Below are 15464 nucleotides of genomic sequence, written 5' to 3'. Positions count from 1 at the left end.
CTTTATTTTCGGGATTGCATTTGTAATAATGCATATTCAAAAATAATTCTTATAATAAAATTTTCTTAAGATATATCTTAAGATAAATACACATGATTGATGTTGAATTCGCAACATTTAGCTTTGATTTTTTGTCTTTGTCACACTCATTGGGTGCGTTTTGCTATCCCTTTTTTCTGACCTTAAACTCCGCGGATTTTACTTGGTAACACACGTGATAAAATCACGGAAAATTGCTAAAAGTAAATTTAGTTTCGTCAATAGTTATAGTGACAAGTGATTGCTAAAATTATATATTTTTTATCTTTATAAAAATAGTGTTAAGTTTTGATAGAAGTATTTAAATAATTATGTTGGCATGTTGTATTCGGACATAATAGCGATTCAGCGGACCTAGTGTCTAAGCAAATTGACTAAATTCTAGTGATTTTTTAATTTATTAATAAAATATGAAGCTTGTTTGTTATTGTCTAATAAATGAGAAGTGGTGATGTTTATATTATAAAGAGTGTGTTGCAGGTTCTAAATTGCTCAATATTTTTTATTGCACATATCACGAGCAACAAATACACACAATGTAATTTGTAAAAAATTTTTTGATTACACCGGTGTTATGTTGCTTTCAGTGTCAATGTAAAGAGGCTAAAATCATTAAATAGCAGCAGAAAAATTGCTTTATGCTTTAAATTGTAAGTCAAGCTTTATATTTATTTTAAATTTTATATCGATTATTGACCCATAACTTTTTTTGCTTTTTTGCACTATTTTTATAATTCTATTAAGGTCCTAAATTTTTTTCTATTTATATTCTGAGTAGTGTCAAAAAATATATTATAGTATTGAGTATCATATATTTTAATATGCGTTAAAATATTAGAATATTGCGTACGTTATGACCGTAATTTGTTTCTGAACGTTAATTCAAACAAATCTTAAAAATGAAATAAATAAAAACCTAAAACGTTTCGTATCTGTGGTAGTTTGGTGGCCTCGCTTTGTCTTTTGACTTTTTCTCGCATGTTTATTTTGTTTTGTGAATGGTACTGTGAGTTCAGTAATTATAGTGAACTTTAATATTTAATCCTTTCCATTATATGTTAATTATAAATTATTCCATAAAACGTAAGTATTTAATTAATGTTGTATTATTATATATATTTATTGATAAGCGGTTTTAAAGTGTCTATTACTCTGTTTATGAGTAACTCAGTTATCGGTCAATTGCAATAGCTACAGCAATCTAAATGAAGCGGAAAGTTCTATCGTCATTTACTTTATTTAAGTAGTTCAAATAAACTATTTTCATTGTGTTGTAACTTGACAATTTAGTTTTTCAACTGATTTCCAAGTTGTCGTAATTGTATGGATGTATGAGGTAAGAGTTCTTTATTAGGAGTGCTTGAGACTCTTATCTTCAATAAGAGTTGGTATATTAATCTACAAACGAGACTTTTAATCAATTCTTAAAAATTTTCCATCCTTAGTCTTCTAGAATAATACAATTTAAACAATGTTTTTAAATTGTAAATTGATAATGGTTCGAAAATACTTCAAATCTACATATAAATATGTTAAAATATGTGTTGTGTGTTTAAATTTATAAAATTAAAATGAGAATAAGTAATTTAAATTAATTTTTTATTACCAAAGACATGTAATAATATGAAAGGTACATGATTAATTTTTACATTTCATTAGACATTAACATAGTCAATTCCAAATAAAAATTGGCAATCCTAAATTATATATATATATTAGGATAAGGATTATTATAGGATATTATTTATATATATGAAATATACAGTTGTAAATAAAACCATTTAATTAAAAAAAATGTCAAGGATATTTAGGTTGTTAAGTCATTATTATATTGAACAAGATTTCCCTTATTATGATAATTTACTAATAAAACAATTCCCGACAACTGTTATTCCGTCAAGAAGTCAGTGGCTAAATGCAATTTTATTATTGAACGTTCTTACAACTTGTATATTTAAGATATAAAACAGAATTTTTAACATACTATATTAAAAAAAATTTAAAGACATTTAAATTACTTAAATTAATACTATTTATATCGCTACAATTTTTTGAGCTACTTGATGTAAGCCTTTGTTTGCTTGTAAACAAACGATGTATGTTTGCATTGTTCTGTTAATGTCTAATAACACATAAACTGTATCGATTTGGACGCAGAAAATTATATGATTTACTAAGGAAATAGCTCGGATTTCACTTGGAAGTAGGAATAGTGGGTTTCGCTTGTTAATGAGGGACTTCTCGCTGTAAATGCTGGTTTCCTAGCTATCGTTCAGCCGATTACAACCAATTTAAAAGTAAAAATATTAAGTGAAAATCAAATCATGTCCTTATATCGCGATTCATGAAGGCAACGTTGCAAATAAGTTTAAAACGTAATTCAATAGTTTGCATGACTAGTCTAGTATTTAATTTGCTTGGAATTCAGATGGTAGTTGTAGTAATTTTTTCATAGACTAGTTATTGTCGATGGGCAGGTGATGTATCTATATATCGACATATCTATATATCTATATATCTACATATCTATATACATCAGCTGCGCATGGACTACACCGAGAACTCATCTACATTTATAAATTGCAGATGTATATCAAAATAGTTTACAATGGAAGAACAGGCGTGTCTGGTGCGAGCTCGCTCAGATTCTGAGAATTCATCTAAGCTGGGCAGCTTCGGTTCAATATCGAGGACGATGACATACACCGACACCAGACTCGGTGGTATGACAACATTTGCATTGATTTTATTATAGCATTCAACAAAACATTCTTAAATTCGTGTGTATTCTGCTGTGGCAAGACTGAAGGACAGAATCTAATGTGACGAAGGGCTCTGCCTACAACACCTGACCTTATATTACTTTAACAACACCGAGCGAGTGTGACTTATACACAACAATAATATATGCTTATAACATTAAGATTGGCCGTTCCGCTGTAAATATTTAGTCGTAATTGTGTTGAAAAGAACTATGCAACTTTCTGGTTTACTTTATGTACCGAACTAGTGATTATCTACTTGAGTCAGCACATAAATAGATTTAGCAAGTAAGGAGAAAGGCTTTGGCTGTGCACTTATCATTTCTAGGGGAATTTTTTCGCTTGGACGACAACTCTCTAATGGAATTATTGCCTTATCTAATGTTGTACATACAATAAAAAAAATTTCGTGCGGTCGAGAATTTCTTGATGAATTTCGTTTGGATGCCATGCCATGCCACCTAATGCCACCCCTGGCACTCCCAGATGACATTGATCGTGAACACATAGACACAAGACAATATATATAGTTGTGGTCTCTGAAATAATTAAAGGTGGATAATTACGAAGAAATGAGTTTGAGATAGTGGAGAGGCCTTGGCTTCGAACAAGACGCGGATGTTGTAATTTAATTACACATTTAAATTGTGTTTTTAAACTTTTGTCTGCCAGCTTGAGGAAAGCTGGTCACGTCTGACTGGTTCTTCACCTGGAATCAGTTTCTATGAGATGATTCAGACTGTTATAATATAAAAGTAGGACGGACGAAACGTTACATTTAAATTTTTGACAGCCACCACTTTCATTTATGGGTTGACAATTAAATGAACGAAATTTTAATAAGTTTTGAGTCATGAAATTTCATTTGTAGTGTCAGGCACAGAGGGCGCGGGCGAGCCGGCAAGCACGAACATGACACACATGCCGCCTGAAAATACAGAGGGCAATGAGAGCGGTGAGCTCTTGGACTATAATGATTCCAGTGTTCTGGAACAGTTCCACGAGGATGCTATACGACAGGTAGGCGCTATTGCGGACTCGTCTATCTTAAAATATACTCAGTGCTAAGTAAATTAGCGCAGAAGGACTTGTATATATCTTCCATAAAAAGTCTATCTTCTTGTTGAGTGTATAGTTACCAGTCAAAACTAATGTCTATCGACCAGTGACTATGTTAAGCTCTGCTAGCCAAAAAAAAAAAATTGTCTATAATATGTTTTGATGAATTTAAGTTTTTGGGGAACACTTCGACGTCAGTTCTCTTCTTAATCCCAAAAAGATTTTAAATTATTTACAAAGATCTTGAAGATTTCTCGTTATTTTTATATCTCCCATGTGAAGGTTAGGGTCCAATGTGAACGCCCATGATATTCTCTTCCAGGCTGGGTGCGGTTTGTCCCAAGCTCGGGTTTATTTGGCGGTTTGTTTGGCCATCGCTGGCGCTTCCTTGGAGCTTGCCTCAATAGCTTTCGTCTTGCCATCAGCTGAGATAGAGCTGTGTATCTTGCCACATGAGAAGAACTGGCTTGGTTTGTATATTTTTATGGTATTCACAGAAATTAACAGTACATTACTAATTGTTTTTGTGGAAAAAAATATTTCTTCGTGATTCTTACAAATCAGACGTATTATTTTTTATTCGTAAATTTTGGGTATTTTATATGTGTTTAATTATTTTTGGCAAAATCATATAAAATACTTTCATATTGTGAATATTTTTAATAAAAAAATTTATTAGCAATACTTAATTTATAATGTTGGTAACAGGGTAGAAGTTGTGCTTTACAAAGTGTTAATCTCTGGTGATGTTGGTAGTGCTGATCAGCATAGTGGGCTGGTCTCTGGGTGGTGTTGGGTGGGGGGCGTTGGCCGAGCGTGGTGGGCGACGTCGCGCTCTCCACGCGGCTCTAGCTGTGAACGCTGTGTTCGCTGCTATAGCTGCGTTCATGCCCACGTATGGGACATTCATGATGGCGAGGTGGGTGATGCACTACTGCGTTGCGATTACCATAGTTTGTTATAATGAGTGTTGTTTATAATGACTATTGTCATATTTAATAATTAAAAAATATAGAACATAGCAATAAACAGGCGACTATAAGAGAAAGTGCTAATAATGCTTGGTGATATCCATAGAACTTGTTTGGTGCACTTCATTCAAACATTACGATTTCATCCAAAACCTTTATCAAAGACTAAACTAATTTCCAATCCAATCAGATTCTGCTCAGCCCTCGGCTCGGGTGGTATTATCCCCACTGGGTTCACATACTGCGGGGAGCTCTGCCCTCGTCAGTGCCGCACATTGCTGCTAGCGTTGCTACCGGCTAGTATGGGAGGGGGGATTCTCCTGTCAGCTGGCCTCGCCAAACTAGTGCTGCCCTACAACGGCCATGATGCTCTCATAGAGAATAAAGAGCATTTTAGTGCTTGGCATCGGTGAGTTGAGAATATGTTTTTGGGCTAAAATTGGAAAATTGGGTTTATTTATGTGGAGAAAGGTCGATCGTTATAAGCAATTATAAGGTGGTATTGGTTAGATAGTATTATGTCTGGACTATAAAGGTTAATTTACAACATTGAGCTATTTCAGCCTGTGGGTGGCATATCTAAGTATTTCTATCTAGAAATCGGAGATTTTTATTCTTTTAGTATCTTGTATATTTGTAGCATGTTCCCTTAGATTAGTTAATTTACTATAAACCAGGTGATATTGATGATGTTTGGTGGAAGTTCTTATAAAAATTGCGACCTTGAAACTTAAATTATTTTTTTATTTAAGAAATAAAACTAGGAAATTTTGTTAAAACATTCAGTAATGTTTAGTATGCAAACGTTTATATATGACATTTATTACAATTTATTAAATACTATGATAATAATCAACAATCATCTAAGTATGAAAATCACGTGATCTAAAAATAACAAAATTATAATAAATTAAACTTAATAAAGTATATTTTACTATCGGATCATGTGTCGTAGTAATTTAAATTAACTTTACATAAGACGCAGACGGTTATTATGAAAAATTTAATGAATTTCATGGTCCACAGGTATCTGTTGGTATGCACGATCCCAATCCTTGCATCGCTGGTGAGTCTGATATGGACTCCGGAGTCGCCTCGTTACTTGTTGGACGTCGGCAGGGATGTGGATGCTATGATGGTCTATCAGGTAGGTTACTATTCCCTTCATCCAAGAAATTATATTATTTTTTCTATAGCATTGATATTAAAATTGGAATATATGATCTTAATAAATGTAAATAAAACTATAAAGAGCAATGTTATTTATTCTATTCGTTTGTTATATTATTTTTTTATTTAGTTACATATTTATATATAAAATAATATTGGAAAATGATACTAACAATAAATAAATAAATATTATATTAAGCAATGTGATTGATGTATCGGTGGGTGGCAACCATATGTGCCATTGTCATTTATTTATCAGACAAAGTTGTACTGCAAATAAGATTCCTTGGATTCCCATGGATGTTGTCTAACGATATTGTATGGTAGATGCGCCTATGCGTCAGATTTTCTGTGTCGGGGATTCGGTCATAAAGGGTATTGGGATTTGAGGACGGTGGTTTGAGAGGATGCGATTGCGACTTTGGGAGTGTTCTGGTTTCCTCTTTCATCAGGTCAAGCCTCAGTCGCACGGCGTTTCTGGCTTTTTTGTTGGTAATATTTTCGAGGTGTCATTCAACTTTCACCCCCAATATCTACCAGCCACTATAACAAAAGGGAAAAGTTCTAAAAATAAAGTACGTTTGAGTTTCTGCTATACTTCCTTCCTTATAAGTGCACCTCATTAGTATCAGAGGTACTCTAATAACACCTGTGTTATACTCACGAGAATAACTTTCTTTATATTTTATACCGCCTCTCTTTCATTGCTTATACACTGCTTAAATCTTGGAAGCTTGTCAACGTGCCTGTGCCGGAGAAGAGTAACATTGGAAAACTTCTAATTATTGTCCCATTTTGATTACCTCAATAATCAGTAAGATTATGGAACGTATATTATGATCACTTCATGTCACACCCAGAGGACACTGATCTTCTCGGTCATAGACCATATTTTTACCGAAATCAGTTAACTGGTGATGTTTTGCTACACGCCACACATTTTTTGGGGGGAGCTCTAGATAACAACGGCAAATCTTTTACAGTTTGACTTGATGTATTGAAAGTTTTCGACAAGGTCTAGCACAACAGCCTTATCCGTAAACTTTGTTGCTATGGCATTCCCTGACCGGTTTGCAAGGATTTGGGACTTTTTGAAAGACCGCCTTCTGCGAATAAATGGCTGTTGGTCTAAGCCAATGGCTAACTACGCATGGGTGCCTCAGGAATCCGTCCTGTCAATTAAATTTGATAATCATGATCTACGATCAATTAGATTTGGAAAGAGAGACGGGGCGATGCCAATATCGTCATATTTGCTTACAAAACACCGGCAAGTTTTTCACCTTCAACATCAGTTCACACATTCCCCTTGATTTAAATTCTTCACAATATATCCTTAACTTAACTCTGGGCGGTTAATTGAATCCAAAGATAAGTCAGTTGCAATTAAATTCGGTTTAATTACAATAGCGCGGCAATACTGCACGTTAGGACAACTTCTTTGTTAAAAAGCACAGTTTCTGTCGTTTCTGGAATGCCGATGGCACATTTTTATGCCGGCTGCCAAATATCACCTTATTGTTTTTAACTCCGTGGAGACACTTGTCGAAAAGTTTTTTTGTAGGCACAGTTGGTGAAAACCAATCTACTCAGCTTTCAGTACAGACCAAAAGTGGCCAACCTCTTAATATTCTAGAATATACTTTTGACACAGCGCAGGAATTGCACTTGTTAATTCCTAGATCCCCTCATCTATCATCGCACATACAGAGGGTGGGCCTCTTTGTTTATAGACGAAGGGAGCGTTACGCTCTCTCGTTCCTCATGTGCACAGCAGTGTTCGGAACATTTCACCTGCCTCTGTGTTTCCCTACAGTTAAAATTTGTGTGTCTTCAATGTTAGATTGCATACTGTTATTGAGACAGTACGTTCATTATCTACAACTTCATTTCCACCTATTAATACGCGGACTGACGATCAAGCACTGTCCATTCGGAATAAAAAAATCAATATGTTTTGTATCTATATTCGTATGGTATGTGTATTATAATTTAAAATTACCGAAAAATAAATAAAAAAAGTATAAGAAACAGTTTTTAATGAACTGTTACATCAAACTGTATAGTTAGGTATAGATAGATTCCAGCACTTCACCTGCAACATTCTCCAGGTGTTCACAATTGTGCTGTTGTTCCAGAACATTCAATCGGGTAATCGGAAGCGTGCGTCTGACGCCGACTACAGGCTGAGTGAGCTGGCGCTGCCTTCCAAGAGACGGCCGCCAGCCCTCCATCACGTCCGACATGGTCTTAAGATGGTACACACATACACAAGCCCCAAAACAAACTCCCATGTGTTCTTACCTTTAATTTATATTTTCGTAAATAAATTGAGTCTTTGAACCGTTAAATATTATATTCTCTTATCTAGAACAAGTTGTTTGCAATGAATGCTTTCTCCTTACAATTTCCAGTTCTGGCAGGCGTTCTTCCAGCTGTTCTCCAGCACTTACAGGAACACTACCATCTCACTCACAGGGATGCTGCTGTTCACCGTCGGCATACAGGTGATGACTGACTGACTGACTGATTGATTGATGGAATTGGTTGTGTTTTTATATTTATTGGCTATACAGTGCGTGACTGTGGCCCTGTCAGACGGTGCGGGGATAAAATAACGAAATAAAAGAACAAAGATAAATCATAAAATTATATTATTTGTTTGTTGAGATGTTTGATTTGTCAATTGATTATCCCTTATTTGCCTGACTGACTGACTGACTGATTGATTGATGGACTGATTGATTAATTGATTGATTGTAAGAATATTTTTATTAAATTTCAATAAAAAATTAGTCTGGCAGACGATTAATGTATATTATATACCCTTCACTGTGCAAATGTTACTGTGTACATTTCCTTTCTATTAAAATAAAACTTTCAGATAAAAAAACAGTAGTGAAATTTTGACGCTTTGATATACAAAATGGCTGAATTCAGTATATACTTTTCATATGTTAAATTTAAGATCTTAAAGTTATTATAATATATGTATAAAAATATAAATGATATTTCCAGTTCTATCTATCGGCCTACGTCCCGTCTACGGTGACCAAACTGGAGAACGAGGCCTACGAGCTATCGAAACAGAGCTACGAGAACGTCAGCTACGAGGGCGTCCACTACAACGAGACGTTGGAGAACGTCAGCTACGAGGACGTCAGCTTCACGAACTGCACGTTCAGGGACATGATCATGTCGCACGTCAGCTTCGTCAACTGCACCTTCGTCAACACCGCGCTCTCCAACATCAAGACGTCCTTCGTCATATTCGACAACGCCTTGTTCGTCAACAGCACGTTAGTATTAATCCAGCCACAGATGGATCGATTTTGATGGAGTTGTCTATTGATTATTACTAACCTCCCCCAGGATCATCGACACGGACATGGAGACGGGTCGCGAGCTGGTCTCCTGCACCTTCAACACGACCACGGTGCGCGGCATGACCGGCTCGTGTCCACGCCACGCCGAGCTCCGCTGGACCCAGCTGCCGAGGCTCAGGGAGAGGACGCTCGGGGCTCATGCTGTACTGGCCGCTGCGCCGCCGCTCGCAGCCAGGGCTGCTCATGGATATCCCGCGCACGGTGAGATATGACACACACGTACACACACAGAAACAAGTATGATTTTATATATTGTAATCAGTGTGTCCCTAACAATTTCTTTAATAATAAATGTATTAAATCACCTCGAGATCACTTCGTAACTTTCATCTCACCACACTGTACCCCGTGCGACCTCCCCTGCACTACTCGTCGTACTATCCTCACTGATCCCCCGCCGCCCGTTTCAGCTATAACGTGCTCGGTGCTGCTGCTGCTGTCGCCGGCGCTGTTCGTGTCGCCTCACGAGACCACCCTGTATATCATAGAGGCTCTCTACGGGCTGCTCTCCACCATCATATTCTTCAGCGTCGGTGTCAAGATACTTGAGACGTATCCCTCTAATTTGAGGTCAGTGGAAACTTCCATATCCATATTATAAGGCATTCATAACATTACAGTTCAAAGAATTATATATATATATAATATTCTTAAAACTGTTTTTTACCACATATATATTAATATACGGTACATACACCAAAATATATATATTCCTTCAATTGTCGTCCGTCCGTATGTTCCGTCTAATCTCTGAAATGGCTGGACCGATTCTGACGAGTTCTATTTGGCAGCTAGCCGCAGTGATGAGGAGTCGCTTAGGCTACATTTTAATCGCGAAGCTAAGCGTTACCATGAGTCCCGGATGACAGCTGGATCGTCAAAAAAACAATAATCAGTATCCTCTAAGGATTAAAATTTAAAAAACTCCTCACAGTGAAAGCAAATGTTAATAAAATCTAGGCTAAACGTTCTTCCTGTCCCCAGGTGCACCGCCCACGGCCTGATCCTGTCCGTGTCATACATCGCGGGCGCCGGCATGCGCGGCGCTCCCGACCTGGGCCCGGCGTTCAGTTCCCTCCTCTGTGCAGTTTTCGCTGTCTGTGCCACTGTGTTCGCGATACGATTGAAATAGACAACACTAGTGTCGTGTGCCGGCAGGGTAGTGTGTCGGGTCGACGGTGGCCGGTGTACGTGCGGGCACTGCGACCCGGGGACGTTCGGCTCTAGTGACAAACGCAGCCGTAACTCACAAACCGGAAGTCGATATTGTATCGTTGCGACAGTGGCGACGGAAGCGTAGACTCGTAACTACATGTATCTTAGTATAGGCCATAGAAATATATTCCTCGGAACTAGTTAATCCAACATATGAGACTAAATATAAAAAATGGACTGGCAAAAGACTAGAGTATGAAGTAGCGTATAGGAACCGCAAGATGTAGCTGAGCGCGGGAATAACGTTCACGAACACAATATAACTCATAAACTTGTTCGTATCCGTGCGAGCAGAACCGGGGAGCGAGCTTGTGTGTATGAAAAATGTACGAACAAACAAACAGCAGTCCTTAATACGTAAGTACGTCTCGCCAGCAGCAGCGACGCCAAAGAGCTTTGACTGAAAATTTTTGTTTGCGGAACAATAATAGGACCCACCGGAAAAAAATTGCTCTAAAGGATGTCATCTGCGAGTTGTTAAGGAATTTATATGCTGTAATGTAATCATTAAAAACTTGTATGTGGATGAGCCGGATGCTTTTCCTCGTTATTTAGTGCCATCGGTTCGAAACTGTATCATTAATAGCGCAGCGCTATTTAAATATAGATTATAACACACAGCGGCCGCAGTTCGGTTCGTTCTAGTCACAAGTCGTGAACCGTAACAAATCCCTGAAGTGACTGGAGTTGATGGGAGTTGGGGAAAGGAACCTGATGAAGGAATTGAAGAATAGTGATTAGTTGTAATTAATTTGGCAGCTGAATTTGTATATATATAGGTATAAATATAGTTTTTTTTTTTGTCGTAATTTAGGCAACAATCCTATCATATAGACTTGTACGTAAATAAAACGCAGCGTTGTGAATTATAATAGGAATCGGACATTAATTTTCTCTATATACAGACTCCGTGGTCGACATCGGCTGTATGGATGATTGATTTGTGTCCAGATTACAAAAAAAAAACAAAATACATTTATGCAATAACTCTGTACTTGTAAGATGATCCGTAAACGCTTTTCTCTAAGTCACATTTATTTTTTATTCACATTAAATAGGTAATCAAAATTGCTGAGCATAATTCGAGCATGTTTTTTTGAATATCAGTCGCTGATGTAGATATTTCGGGATGTATGGAATAAGTCTATATCCTTACATCTCCGAGGACTGAGAGGTCACTATAACTTTACTAGACTGAACTTTTCATGTGGTTCTTGCCAGTTATCATGAGCTCTGATACTTGGAGCCGAATAAGGAATTATTTTATATACAAAAAAAAATCAATTGAACATTGAAGCATACTTTAGAAATCATATAACTTAAAATAAAAAATAATCGCTAGCATTGAACCCGCTCCTACCGACACGTGCCACCCCAGGCGCTATAACCACCGAGCTCTCGCGTCCTTACCTGAGCCAGTACACTACCTGTATGTTGATACAAACCCAATCATATTCGTTGTAGTAATTATTAAAACTGACTTCCAACTCGCTATTTACTCTCCACATGTTAGTATACCATCCGCCCCTGGCGCCGCCTGTGCTTCCACGAGCCCACGTGTTCAGGTGTTTTTGTTTTCTCTCGAGCCCTATCGATGTGCGCGACCCAGCCATAGCCTGACTTATATAATCGTATACACATTTTTAAGGCATAATATAAAGGGTGTTATTTAATTTGATCTCAGGGATTTTAATTTTTATTGTATATGGTATAGGGTGTTCACGAAGCAATACTCTGAATTTTTTTTTAATTTAAGCTAAGTGTCGATTCCTTTATGAGCTGTCATATATATGTTGCTTAGGGTTTTATATATATCACATGACATGACATGACATGATATATGATATGATATGATATGATATGATATGATATGATATGATATGATATGATATGATATGATATGATATGATATGATATGATATGATATATGATATATGATATATGATATATGATATGATATATGATATGATATGATATGATATGATATGATATGATATGATATGATATGATATGATATGATATGATATGATATGATATGATATGATATGATATGATATGATATGATATGATATGATATGAAAATACGTAACGTAGTCAATTTAATGTTTTTTTTTATTGAAATGTACAATGTTGCATTAAAATTAATCAGTGTCATAGATGTATTCAGAATTGTAACTATTTTATTTCTTTATTAGTTTTCTATGAGATTGTTTACTATATATAGTGAATCAACAGCTGTGTGCATTTTTTATATCCAACAGAATATTATTAAACGAATTATCTATATTGAATTGAGAGCGACTATATTTCAGCTATGTGGACACTAACTGAATGATCAAATACTAGGAAAGAAGGAAATGTTTAGAAAATTAATATTTTATTCCAATCATAATATTATCTACTAACAATGTGTTTTGTCTAAGTTATACACATATTTATCATCTGTGTAGGCTCGGTGGCTCCTTGTAAGAAACTTTGTATCGTTGTCAATTGATTGCTAAGTATACTATATATATATAGTAATATTTTATTTGGCCAAAATTCATATTTAATTTAACACAACACATTCCTTTTTGTTTTTTGTATCATAGCCACAGATTATATTAATCGATATTAAAGTCAAGTTTCATAGACAGCACAGCTCTATGTCCCGCGCTGTCGTCGCTGTGATTACTAACATATTATTTTACACATATCAATATATTTTACTGTATAGATATTTTTTTTTCTTTGTTTGTCATAATCATGTCTTTTTTTTGTCCTTAAATTTTTATCATTTGGACACGATGAGCCGAAATCTATTTTGTATTCGGCGCCATTTAATAAATAAATTATTAATGAAGTAATGTTTTTTTTTGTTTGCGCAACTTCTTATGCGGCTTTCAAGGAGGTTGCGTTAAACGTTTAACGCTGAGGGTGGGAGAGGTAAACAAGTGTAGGAAGTAGGGGGAGAGTGAGTTCGTAGATTGCTAGCGCATGCGCATGTTACTGTTGCCTCTCAGCGAAGTAAATAGTGCGAGCTTCGTGAATTTGGCTGTAATACTTGTTCTATATTAATTTATTTATAACATTCTTTATTTTGCAAGCGATAATTCTAATGCGACTTCGAACAATGTTGCGTTAAGCGATCAACGCTCCCGGGGAGGGGGAGTAGAAAGAGATAAATGGGTGAATCAATCATGAATTGCAAGCCATGTTTATGAAGTTTGGCTTAAAGAAACAATATAAGATCATCTTTTAAGTTTTTGATCTTCGCTGATAGTTTTAAGTCAAATTGACAAAAACTATTTCGTCAAGGCGTAAATTTATATATCGTAAATGTAACCCGGCCATCAAAATGTTCCAAAAGGGGAAACAAAGGGCCTGACCATATCTGACTGATCTTTCAAATACCATCGCTTTGCTAAATGTACACCAGCTGAGCAGTATGTATTTATGAATGAAGTAAATATGTCGGTCTTAAAATCAATCCTAGCAAGAGCCAAGTAATCCTGCTGGTAGTTCTAAACTTATATCACGAGTGGTCCAGCCACTAACCCTTAAGCTGACCCTTTATCTGAATATATACCAACTATTTACATTATTTAATTTAAGCCGTTACTGGTTCACTGTTTAAGGTTTTTTCCTTTTATGACGGCGCCCAGCATTTACCTCATATGTATATTTTACTCTTCTTTGTCGACTAGATGAGATCTCTTCAAAGAATATTATCAATATTATTACTTACCTTATACGTGCCTACGTCACTAAACAGCTAAACGGATGGACCGATTTGCATGAAGTGTTTGTATTTATTTGGGTGGCGCCCAGATGGCGCTGCAGTCGGTATCTAGGTTGCTTAAAATGAAAAGCCTGCTACATAGGTTACTATATTTTAACACATTTTGTATTCCTCTTCGAGCGCACCTCTGATGTTAACCCGGAGTGCAGACAAGTCACAGTAATTAAATAAATTATTTATTTAATTAATTAATTAATTAATTAAAATCTAACGCGTGCTACAAACAGCCCAACGAAATCATTATAATTTTATTATTATTTGTATTTTATAGTCATACTTAGATAGAGGTATGTTTAAATTTTAAACCAATTCTGTTCTAGGTAGTAGGTATGATAGGCCGCATATCAAAAAAATGCCTTTGCAATATAAATATTACATGCAATAAAATCGTTTCTCAGAATATTTTTAGGTTACTATTTTTTTCCGTTCAGTTTGCGTGCGCAATTTTGTTTGTCATAATTAACAAACGTCTATCCTTTACGTCAAAGGTTCTCAAACTTTTTATCTCTTTGAGAATGCACTATTTTTTAAAACCCATATTTTTCACCTACTGAAAAATCACTAACCCATCCTAGCTAAATGAAATTATAAATCACCCCCAGGCTTCTACATGACTCCCCATTTTTTTTTCTGGGCCTATTACTATTCCCTTTTAGGCCTGCAGACTCTACAAGAAAACGTTATCGCCCACTTTGGGAAAATCTGCTTTACGTCAACAGTGACCTAACAGATATTTAAATTAATTTTTTAAGAAGTAGTGTATTAGTGTGGTTTAAGTCGCGGTGGACTAAAGGTTAAGAGCCCGCCTCTCATGCACGAGGGTGCGGGTTCGAAAGCTAGCACGTACCAATGCGATTTTTCCGAGTCATGTACTTTCTAAGAGTATTTAGACACCAGTGACGGACGGTGAAGGAAAACATCGTCAGGGAACCTGGTCTTATAATTTGAAATTATAAGTTTGAAATCGCCAACCCGTCTTGAGCAAGCCTGGTGATTAATGCTCTGACCTCCATGCGAGAAGAGGTCTTTGCTCAGCAGTGGCCACCGAGAGGCTGAAGATGATGTTGATGATGTTAGTGTT

The 15464-nt window shown here is 36.1% G+C and overlaps 1 protein-coding gene across 3 annotated transcripts; it reads left to right on the top strand.

The window, feature by feature from the left end:
- The first annotated feature begins 254 nt into the window (after positions 1–254).
- Positions 255–13448, top strand: LOC116776188 (synaptic vesicle glycoprotein 2A-like). Of its 3 annotated transcripts, none has more exons than XM_032669303.2 (13): positions 255–689; positions 2626–2762; positions 3673–3821; positions 4183–4330; positions 4617–4779; positions 5022–5240; positions 5858–5978; positions 8140–8259; positions 8416–8508; positions 9020–9300; positions 9374–9588; positions 9798–9957; positions 10372–13448. In XM_032669303.2, exons 2-13 carry the CDS (start codon positions 2648–2650, stop codon positions 10517–10519), a joined length of 1932 nt encoding a protein of 643 aa, XP_032525194.2. In that variant the 5' UTR covers positions 255–689; positions 2626–2647; the 3' UTR covers positions 10520–13448. The 3 variants fall into 3 exon arrangements, with proteins under 3 accessions (XP_032525194.2, XP_032525196.2, XP_032525197.2); XM_032669305.2 differs by lacking the exon at positions 255–689 and adding an exon at positions 832–1122; XM_032669306.2 differs by lacking the exon at positions 255–689 and adding an exon at positions 1227–1375.
- Positions 13449–15464: the final 2016 nt, after the last annotated feature.

This window comes from Danaus plexippus, chromosome 28 (assembly GCF_018135715.1).
Source record: "Danaus plexippus chromosome 28, MEX_DaPlex, whole genome shotgun sequence".
Taxonomy (NCBI): Eukaryota; Metazoa; Arthropoda; class Insecta; order Lepidoptera; family Nymphalidae; genus Danaus; species Danaus plexippus.
The sequence above is the reverse complement of the archived record's forward strand: the minus strand, read 5'-3'. Positions and strand labels throughout refer to the sequence as shown.